This window comes from Pinus tabuliformis, chromosome 1_2 (genome assembly GCF_031772625.1).
Source record: "Pinus tabuliformis cultivar Carrire ecotype Pingquan chromosome 1_2, CPIR1, whole genome shotgun sequence".
NCBI classification, from domain to species: Eukaryota; Viridiplantae; Streptophyta; class Pinopsida; order Pinales; family Pinaceae; genus Pinus; species Pinus tabuliformis.
The window spans coordinates 402,484,361-402,496,396 of NC_142298.1; the positions used below are offsets into that span (position 1 = coordinate 402,484,361).

At 35.1% G+C, this 12,036-nt stretch overlaps 1 protein-coding gene across 1 annotated transcript in view; it reads left to right on the forward strand.

The window, feature by feature from the left end:
• Nucleotides 1-9,869: 9,869 nt before the first annotated feature.
• The window catches only part of SRT1 (sirtuin 1), a 318,614-nt gene continuing 316,447 nt past the window's right edge, over nt 9,870-12,036 (forward strand). The window contains exon 1 of the mRNA XM_089395271.1: nt 9,870-10,113. Coding sequence (XP_089251397.1) covers nt 10,015-10,113 — 99 coding nt within the window. The 5' untranslated portion in view covers nt 9,870-10,014. The remainder of the gene's footprint in view (nt 10,114-12,036) is intronic.

Sequence of the window (12,036 nt, forward strand, 5' to 3'; positions counted from 1 at the left end):
TCCTGTTCTAGGACCATCCTTGTACAAACAAGGCATCACCATTCTGGCTCTCCATATTTTTCTGTCTCATCTCCTCCGTCAGCAAGGATGAGACTATTTCATTAAACTGTAAGGCAATTGCATTGCTACCTATTGCAATAACCAGGCTATCCTATGAATCTGGTAGAGAACACAACAAACTGATGCACTTATCTTCATTTGAAATTTTAATATCAACAGATAATAACTGACTCACCACAATATTAAATGTGTTCAGATGCACTATCACCGAGTCTCCATCTTTCACCCTCAGGTTATACATCTTTTTCCGTAGGAACAGTTTATTCACCAGAGACTTAGATTGGTACAAAGTCCCTAACTTGTCCCACAAAGCCTTCGCCGTAGCTTCCCCTGATACATTCAACAATATTGAATTTGAGACGCATAATCGTATTGTGCTCTTTGCCTTCCGATCCAACTTCTTTGATTCTTCATCGGACACTCCCGTTGGTTTAGTACCCGGATCTACCGCGATCCACTAATCTTTATCCACCAACAGATCCTCCATCTTGAGTTTCCATAACTCAAAACTTTGACCATTAAATTTCTCGATCTCTATCTTTCCACTGCTCGCCATCTTCTTTCACCACCAGAATCAATCCTACAGATCTCCCACTGAACAGGGTCTACCACAGGCCCGAGCGAAACCCCTTAGAAACAAAGGCGTCCCCTCGAAGCCAAAACAACTCTAACATCAAATGTGGGTTTTAACCCCGTACAGAAATTACCTGCATACAAATTCTAAAACACAGAAAATAAACAATGCGAGAGCATAACACATAAAACACATATACACAGATATTTTCCCTTGGATCCCAAAACCGGGACTACCAGATTGATTTTTCATTATGTTCCTCAATGTTACAATACATATTTATACATGCCGAAGCATCCAATACAATGGACCGCAAACCATCGCGTCCAAAACCATGGACCGAAAACCATCGCATCCAAAACCATGTGTGAAAACCATGCACAAAACCATAGGTAGGTATGCCCAACCTAATATAGTCATGGAAAGAATATAACACAACTCAACATGGGATTGATGAAGTGATTCTTGTGGAAAATGTGTAAGTTTAATGTTATTTTCTTCCATTTTGCATGCTAGATTAATGAAATCATGGTTTTTACTTATGTCATGTTAAAAAGTGAAATATCTTTCTTGAAATCTTCATTCTTTATGGCTTGTAAAAATTGTTCTGCAAGAATCAGGGGATGTAGGAGCAGGAGGGGTGATATTTAGACCTGACGAAAAAAAAATTGGTGCAATTTGCATGGGGACTTAGCCATGCATCAAATAAACAAGCTAAGTTTCTTGCTTTGTGGAAAGATTTGGAAACAACTATGGAAGAGAATGTCTCTAATCTATTAGCCTTCGATGATTCAAAGATTGTTATTCATCAGGTGATCAAGGCCATGGAGAAGTCATTATTAGATCTTCCTCCCATTCTTCAGATGATTATCTTAATTGCATCTCAGTTTGAGTGACTGGAATTTTTTCATGTTTACAAACATTTAAATTCAGTGGTGCTTTGGCAAATAAAGGCTCTGCTCTAGGTTAAGGCAGATTAGAGATGGACCATGGCATCATTAAAATCATCCCCATTCCTTCGTCATGTCAATAATTCCTAGACGTTCTCATTTTAAATTTAATGTTGAAACATTTGGAAATTTGTTTCAATGTGAGGAAGGGTCATCTGAATCCACTCAACTTGGTTTATGGGTCATGTTACAAGGCTTAATGGCATCGAGATCTGGAAATTATAATTTTCCAACATCTAATCATTAAGGTTTCCACCATTTGTCCCCATCTCATCATGTGTCATGTTATCCAACTTCACCACAACTCAAAGAAGCATAAGCATTTATTTCACATTTGGTGGGAGTGGCTGGAAATCACCGCGGTTAGATTCATTCTTCGTGCAACAGGCTGGAGATAATTTTATTGTCGGATGTTGGTCTAGATATGGAAAATTTGCCTCAGTTTGGCTCATGGCAGTGTCTCACTTTTGATTATATAACAATGTATATTACTCTCATGAAAATCCATGGGACACCTTCCCTTGATGGTCTTATGGTGTAGATTAAGCTTGTTGGTGCTCTTACTAGACAATTAAATGGCTCTTCCCTGCAATGGGGGACCCTCCTTCAGTTTAGAGAGTTTAGCTGCTGGTACATTTCTTGAAAAGTTTTTGGACTTGGTCGATGCATTGTAGGTTGCCAGGCAATAGTAGGACGACATGGCAGATAGACAACGACAATCATCTCAGCTCCTCTTATAAGCCAAGTTCCCATGACTTCTTAGTAGTTTGGAGTTTTATCTGAATGAATTATGTGAGGAAGTCATTTCTCTCAACACTCTGGAGGAATCTTTTGATAAGAAAAACATCGCCACTTGTAGAGGAATGAAAATCTTGGTATTGGTCATTGTTGATGGGAGGGATTAAGGTTGGGTATGATAGATTTTGTTGAAACTTTGTGAAGATATATGTTGCTCTGTAAATACCTTCTCATACTTAGGACTTTTTGTCGGGTCGTAAGTAGATATGTCTTTAGCATAGGAAAGAAATGCAACTCTAGAGTTGGCATTAATTTTGTATGGACTCATGAATACTTCCATTGTTAAAGAATAAAAATATCTTGTAAGGGTTCTAGCCCATAATCCAATTTTTTATTAATACAAAACCCTTACTCGTTTCTTAAAAAAAATGTTTTGCAAGACTCCATCGAGGGAACTTGGTTCATGCATCCATTGACCTTAAGTCTCCCATATAAATAAGTTGAAAAGGTTTCTAAGGGAATAAAATTAGTCTTCCACCCTCTTCGTCCAAGGCCTCTATCACAGACCTTCATTGCCCAATTAAGAGAAAGCACTAGACTAGTTGTGAAGATCATCTTAATTCCTATTTTTTCTTCTTAATTCATGGTAACTAGGGTCAGGGTTAGCTTAAATCTACATTTTATAGCATTTTATTGTCTATTTGTTGTTGTATTTTTAAAAGGGATTGCATTTGATAAATATAAAAATGTAAACTCTAACATTTATTTCATGTTTTCACCCCAAAATTAGAGTTGACATCTAGATAAACATTGTTGTCATATGCATTTTCAACAATAAAAACTTCATTTCTACCTATCCCTTGCTTCCCTCTTTGATAATGTTTCCTCCTTTGTTGATCTTATATCCCATGGTATATTTCTCAAGTTGTTATATACCATTATATGCCCTAAATTTGCATATCATTAAACCCTAACTTATAACAATTTTCTTCTGAGTCATAAAGGTCTTAAGAAAGTGTACTTGAGCTCTTGGAAACTTTGATCTCAACCTTTCAAGGTTTGGTTGGTGCCTTCCCTTCAATTATTAGACCTTGCATCACCCTTGAGACCTCATTAGTTGAATATATTGTTGATAATTTCTTTAGAGAAGCCTCCCTTGTGGGGATAATATCCACACTAAATAGCTGGAGAGAAGCCATTAAGGTGACAATAGTGGTTGATCTCTTGCTGCCATAAGATCTAGGTTGCCTAGTGAGGCTTTGCATTAACCCTACTAGATTTTGTTGTAACAACCACCGTTAATGAAGCTATATGTTAGTCGAAGGATGTTGTCATGGCTAAATAAAAAATATCAAACATCGCCATGGCGATACAAGTAAATCCCAACAATGTTAAACTGAAGATAAAGGAAGATCAACTTATAGGGTACTCTATCAACACCCAAATCACATAAGTAGTGTGTAGAACAAATGTACGAACATCCTAAAGTAATGAACTATAATCAATATTATACTCACATATCAAAGCATCTAAAGGTATACGTGCCTTAAGTTCAACAATAGAGAATATCGAATCCATAATCTTATCCTCGAAGAAGAACAAGCCCACCTTGGATGGATTGATCTTTTTTTATGCAACCATATGATTCAAGGCTTTATATAACACAATGGTGTTCTCAACCTTATGAAATACATGAAAGTTACAACTAAATGGTTCATTTTTTTGGAGGTTGGTTTCATTACCCATGCATTGGGGATAAAGCATTTTTAAGGGGGGAAGACTTGTAATATACCAAAGGTATCTTGCAACTAGGGTTATAATGGGGTAATTGTTATGTAATAAATAATACTCATGTAATAATAGTCATAGTAAAAATATTATATAATTATTAATTTGTAATAATGTTAAGTCACGTCCTTTACCAAGACATGAATTATCACCAAATACATGTATTTATGTATGCCCATTCTAATAATGTAGGAAGACAATATATCCAACAACAATAAATAATTATTATTATTTACATCATGAAGTGAACCACCTGGTTCCCAACAATTATTCCCCTCCTTTTTGGACTCCCTTGAAAAGAAGAAGAAAAAACTTTATATTCTAAAATAAAATATACACATGTTTGTCCATTTGGATGTCATACAACTTTAACAATCCAATTTACATCTCCTCCAGCCCAAAAACCACATGCTTCTGGCATGCCTAGAGTACGTTAACAAAAAAAATGTCAAAACTCATCATGCTTCTAGCATGTCAAATACCTCCTTGTTAAGATCATACATTAGCAAGACAAAGTCACAAATAAATAGACAAAGACTATATCAACTACAATATCATATATAACTAGATGGATATATAAATAAAGTAAAAGAAAATTGTCATGTTTTGAATCTCTTGCTCCTCCACGAATTCATAAACTGAGAAAGATCCCTCCATGTGTTCCCTCCTTTTTTGAACTTATTTATTCTCATTGGTGTTTAACTTTTTTCTATCACTCAAAGTTATTGGGACAAGAGTCATGCATATTGGAATTGTGCAGCATTATACTGATCTCAATAAATGTTGAGTTGTAGAATGGAATAAACACTAAGCATAATAGGGACTAAATTTTGAGCAGTAGTAATAGTAGTGGGCCAATTAATTCTTGGTGGTTTCCAAGATGTAGAATCAAAAAGCCATAAATGGTTTATGATTTTTGCTGAACCTATTTATTGAGTGCTTGGGTTGGGAGTAGAGAGAGTCTTTTAACTTAGTGTTATGTTGTCAAAATTTATCTAGAACATTTATGTTGTTGAATACTCTTGTTGATAGCATGGAAACTCTCTAATGTATCTGAACCATTTTATAGTTGTTGAAAAAGACATCAAGTGTGCTTTGGAGTGTCAATTTTTTCTCATATTAGGGTTTTTCCCAAGTTATTGTGTTGTTTAATGATTGTATGTTTATGTGTTGTTTATTAATGTAACCATGTTTATTTATTTATTTTGCACATATTGATTAGTGTAGGAAGCATATTTCACACCTTTGCTCCCTTTCAAAAACTTTATCTAGATCCCCTAATGATAGGTGGAGTGTTCACTCAAGATGTTAATAATGTTTCTAAATTATAACATAATTTTAAATCAATAGATTTTACCATAATTATGATTTAAGTTTTTATGAGGTTTTGATTAATTTAGACATGAGGAAAATCCCTTAATGGGCTATGGTGAACTATGATCCAAGTGGAACCATGAATGGAACTATGATTTTTGTCAAAATGGCATCATAACCTATTGCTGGAAAAGGTGGAGTTTGTCAGTTGTTTATCTTACTCTCTTAAACCATGAGTGCACAAGTGCGACAATAACTAGAACACAAACATACATTCACTCCACATTCATTGTAGAATAAGATGTACATAGGGCATCCATTAGGTCCTTATCGAAGATGGATAAATAAGGGCAGATATACAAAAAAACCATTGATATATACACAATTAAAACTTATAATGGTGCTTTACAAAATGGGCACATTTATTATTTATTTATTGGCTTTCAATGCATTATGCCTCATATTTCTTCCCCTCAAAGAGCTAGATAGAGGTAAGATTATCCCAACTCGATAATATTTTGACCGAGCTTCCTCCTTGACATAGTTAGACAAGCACCTTGGTACGACATCCAAACCATCCTTCCTAGGGTGCCTCACATATTTAGTTGGTCCTACCTTCCTTCTCGAGAAAGAAAGCTACTTGAATTGCTAGAGTAGTTATGTTTGGTCTCCCCTTTCTTGAAGAGTTTTCTTTTTTGGAGCTCTGGTTACTCAGGAATGGAATTTTTTCACCTCTCAAAAAGTGTATTCTAAAGCGGTTCATGTGTCTAGACAAGAAAGTAAGGGAACATCCATACAGAGAGTGGGGTTTGTACCTATTACCACAACAATAACATATATACAAATGCTCGAGGCTTACCACTATGGTTAAGATAAGGAATGTGGAGCTAGGAAAACATATTAAATAATCAAGTGAATAAATGCTAGAAACACTAAACCTCAAGCTTTTCATATGAAACATATCATTTAGTTTCATCCATTCAACTTGCTCTAGACTGATAGTAGAGATATATTGACTTGTTAGTGGAATCAAGCATAGGAGGAGTCAAGGGATCCCGAAATCCTCCATTGAACTCTTGACTCCTCCACCAACTTTCCCTGGACTTCGAAGCTTGCCTCTTTTCAAGAGTATAGGCCTATATCTTTGTGCAATTTATTATATAAGTTGATTTCAAATATTATTGCTCTTAGGCTCAAAGATAGACTTTCAGATTCTATCTCCTTATAACAATTTGGATTTCTCAAAGGGAGACAAATCCATGATGCCATTTCTATAGTGCAAGAGCGTATATTTTCGACAAAATCCAAAACCCTAAGTAGCTTAATTCTAAAATTAGATACGCGAAAAGCATATGACTGCATTGATTGGGGCTTTCTTCATTTAGTTCTTACTAAGATTGGACTCTCATATAATATGGTGCAGTGGATCATGGTTTGTGTGATTACTGTTTAGTTTGTTGTTCTTATAAATGGTGCCCCTTCTAGTTTTTTCAGGGTGACTACAGGACTGAGGCAGGGTTGCTTACTTTCTCACCTTCTACCCATCATTGTCATTGAGAGCCTTAGTCATTTGATTATTAAAGAAAAATGCTTGGGTTAGATTGTTGGTATCAAGGTCACGAGACACCTTTCTATTACCCACCTATTTTTCGTTGATGATCATTTATTGTTTGGGATGGGGGCCCTTATGAAATGGAGACGGTATTACAAGATCATTGACAATTTCAACAAGGCTATAAGGTTATTTCCTAGCAAGGAAAAAACTATTTTTATTGAATTTGGGGTGGATCCAAATGTTCTACAAATGGCTATTGAACTTTTTTCTTTTCAGGCCTCACATCTTTCATAGGTTTTCTTTTACTCGAGTTTCTTCCTTAAACCAAATAGATACTCTTATTTGGAATGGTAGTACAACAGAGGGCATGATCTCTGCTAAGGACGCATATATCCATTACATCTTCTATGACAAACTCTAATTCAATTTGGTGGCATGTCAAATAATGGAGGTGGAGGATTCCATTGAAGTTGAAGGTTCCTAGGTGGTTATTCTTGAGGAATAAAATACTTACTTGGAAACATCTCTGCCAAAGAGGCTTTGTAGGTCCTGGGATTTGCTCAATTTGTAGAAAGGGAGAGGAGAACATTACACATTTATTTTTGAAGTGCCATTTTGCTTTGGATGTTTGGAATTTTGTTTTAATGGAGCTAAAGATACATACTGCTTGGAATGGAAGGGATTTGGAATCCTTCTTAAAGGATTGATGCTCACATTGCCCTGCATTTGCCTCTCTTCCCCAATACATGGTGTGGGGTATTTGGCACACTAGGAACTGTTTAATTTTTGAAAATAGAGAACCGGTCCTCAAACTTATAGTTTCTAAGATTTTGGGATAATTCTTGGAATTGGGGCCTAGTAAAAGGCTTGTAAAGTCCAGATTGATCATTACAACATTGACGATGGGAGTATTCCCAAAGGCATACTTTAATAGGGTTGCTAGATCATCTACTTATGGATGTGGCAGGGTGATAATTTTGGACCATTTACATTTGTTTAAACTACATTGGGGATGTGGAGGGGGCTCTAATACGAAAACTGAAATATCTGCTTTATGGGGGGTTTTATTTTTTGCAAAATCCTTGGCTTTGACTCTTTACAGATATTTGGAGACTCTAAGCTTGTCATTGAATGGATTAAGGGAAACTACTATTTGGACATAACTTCTCTAGGCCATTGGAAGCAGAGGGTCAAAAGATCGTACAACTCTTTCAACTATATCAACATAGAACATATTTTCATAGAATTAAATGGGTAGGCGGATGCCCTTTCTAAAAAGGTTTGGAGGTACAACTAGGGACTATTTTTGCAGAAGAATTTGTTGCTGGGGGTTTGATAACTACTAACCAGATTCCTTTTTGTTGATTTCCTTGGGGTGTGACTCTTATCTTTTGTTATTTTTTGGGACATCTTGGTAGTATATTTTGGTATCTGGGTTATCAGTTTTTGATTGCTGATATATATTGTGATATGTCTTTATTTTGATATATGGGAGACAAGTGGACGATATTTTTGTCTACGGATGAAAAACAATATTTGCAATATGCAAAATTTTGTTGATGTAAACACTTTTATATAAATATATAAATCTGTTAACTTTTTCTTGTTGAAAAAAAATAGTTAAGCATAAGAGAATGTTGACTTAACTTCTCTAGAATGCTTCCTCATCTTAAATGCATGTCAAACCTCAACCTTGGGTGACAAAGTGAGGATTGGTAGCAAGGATATGTGAAGTGTTGAGGTGGAGCATGCATAATGGAACTACAATGTCAAAGTAGAGCATTGATTCAATCATGATGTGTTATGGAGGAGGTTATGTTAGTATTAATATATATAGTTATATTTTATGTTAATTATTTTAATGGATCATGCACATAATTTGTATAATAAATTTATTATGTTAAATTTTGATGGTCAAATTGAACTACCTACATTAACATTAATTATTTTTTATTAATCTTCATTGGTTTTTAAAATATTATTAAACTTTGATTTTTATTTTTTATTAAATTAAATATATAAATAAATATCACTTGATTCTATAACATAGTAAATCATTGATTTTTAGTGGTTGGATTTGATTGTGTTAAAGTAGTTTTTGAGAAAAGTATTATAGCTCATGGTTTTGTACTTTATATTTATTTAATCTATTAGTTTTTGCCTATGATTTTGTTAAAACTCATGATTTTGTATTTCATATTTATCCAATTAATTAATTAATTATTTTATTATTTTTTTTTTCTCTAAATTAAATTGATCTACATAGATAATTCTTAAATGAAATTATTTAACATTAATTTCCATTTTAAGATTTATATTTATATATGTTTTAATTTGACATATGAAACAAACCATTATTTATATAATTTTTATAGACATTTAAAAATATTGACAAACAATATTGACAAACTTTTTTTCCATTATCTCGAATAAAAAAACCTCCCAAACTTAATAATTAAAAATAATAATAATTGACAAATCACAAATTACTTGTGCTTAACAAAATGAGTCCTAGAAATGATTTCACAAAATAAGATTAACCTTGAAATTCTTATTTATGTCTCATATCCATCAAAGTTATTTACCCTCTAAAAACATTGCATATAATTAAATACAATTAAAAAGGAAAATAAATGCTAGCAAAACCAGGTGTCAAAACAAAATTCTGAAACAGTTATTTCCAACCAAGTGGGGAACACTTCCCTAGAACTCCCAAATTCCCAAATACCCATTCACTTAAAATAATCCCTTTCCATGTAAAGCTTGAACCTAAAACACTTCATTAATGTATAGATGTACCATCGTTAATACTAAAGCAGCTTAAATAATTACAATTTAATGATTCTCAAAACCATCCATATTCATTTAAATGTTGAGATTAAAACACTTCATCAATATATACATGTAGATCCGTGAGTACTACAGCAACTTGAATAATCAGTCCAGTCCATTATATATCATTCCCCTGTCGCACCAAAAGTGTCGTTCGCCAGCCGTTTCAAGTGCGAAGGAACCGGGAGATCTGCGGAGCAGCCATGTCTTTGGGATACGCAGAGAAGCTTTCGTACAGAGAGGACTTGGGCAATGTTGGAATGTCTGAACTTTTTGATCCTTCAGACATTTTACAGTCTAAGGTATGTTTTTATGTTCATTCTTTCCTCCTCCCCTCCATAGAATTCAAACTCCAAACCATGAACCATGTTTTAGCCATTGATATGCTCTGTCATACTGCTTATTTACTTCAAGTCCCCTTTCTATCCATTTCTGTTTTCTTTTTCCTTTGTTTTTAGAACTTTCACAGGCCATCACGTGCCTCCTCATTATTAACTGGGATTTTCCTCCGGGGGAGTCAAAATCCTAAGAGAAAGCAATGTCAATGCAAAAGCAATGCTCTCCAACTATTTACTGCATGATTTGCAAATTCTTCCTGCATGTTTTTTCAATGAACTATCACAATGTCATGTTTTTTTCTCGTTGTTGTGTTGTCCAGCCCACAACACAGTTCACATTCATTTTGCATTTCTCTACACTTTGAAAGTTCTTGTCTGCTGGCTGGCTGGGGCGTTGCGTTCCAGGAAAGTTCTAATGGTCTGCATGCTTGGAAGGATGGAAAGGAAATTGGCTTAAGGTTGCAAGGCTAGGATGAGTCTGGCTGTTTTCCCATATACTGTTCTATATTGGTCAAACATCTTTGGTGTATGGAGAAGGGTTTGTTTTGTCAGAGATTGGAGCCCTGTTGCAACTGGGCCCTTGATTGCTAATATTAACATAGATTTAGGATGGATGCTGGTTGTTCTCAGATTGACCCGGATGGAAAAATCGCTATATCCAGATTGCGAGTGCCCATAGTAATACCTCGAATTAGGATGATGGTATGTGGAAAATTTTGCCCTGAAATAAAGGGCAAAGCTTCTGAAGATGCAAGGGATTCGATTTTTTGGTGAACTGGTCCATCCTTTCACTATCTAGTGTATATATATGCCCTTTTTGTATCAAAATGCTTCGCAAGTTATAAGATGTGATCAGTCTAGCTTTCTTGGCAAAGATTCGATTCTCACCTGTGTCAAGATGTATCATTTTCTTGAATAGAAGGGTGCTAGTTCTCTCTTTTTATTTTCCATTGCTCAATAGAAAACCTTTCCTTTTGTTTAAAGAAGCGTTTCACCAGGTAAAACGTAAAGGTATTACATACAGTGATAACAAATGGGCTGCATGAGACTTTAGCACCGAAGAGCCACACGATGACTAGGCCAAAACCTGACAGATTGTATAATAATATTTCCATCCTATTCAGAAAAGTTCTTTCATTTGAAGAGGGATTTGAGAAGATGCCTGATACTTTCTTTCTTTAATAATCGAAGAGATTTACATTTAATAAAACACATTGATAAGAAGACGGCCTCTGGCCACAAGAGGCGAACTGAGTCAGTGAAAGCAGGGCAATGAGGGGCCGTTAATTTGTGCTGGGTGGTTATACAGTGTAAGCAGCATCCCACACCTTGATAGGTGGTGGATGCTCGCCACCGAGATGTTAAGGAAGCACCTTGATTAAAAAAATATGACTTTTGGAGCCTAGCCTAATAAGCATAAAAGAAAACAAGGCGGATGTTTTAATGGGATTGTTCCTGAATCTTAACATTGTTGCCTTTGTAACACTTTTGAGTTTTTTATGAGGTAAAGCGATGAATATAATTCAGTGATAACCTATACAATTATTGAAGTTCTTACAACTCAGTTCCTCTTCTCTTTGAATGGGTTTGCTTCTAGTTACATCCTTCTGTTTTTAGCCCCACTTTTTCCATGTTTTCTTCCTTCAAACTTAAGGTCCATTATCTGTTGAAGTTTGGCTGCATGTACACTATCTATTATGCTATCCCCAGCCTTCAAAATGTTTGCTTAAATTGGTTGTCAGTGTCATGATGCATAGACTAAATGTTATAACAGGTTTCATGGTTTCATGATTATCTACAAAAGTGCGTGTTGGTCTATTGCTGCTATACGCTGGCTTTGATCTGCAAGTTGATAAATCTTGTTTTCAGTTCATGGATCCTGCACAA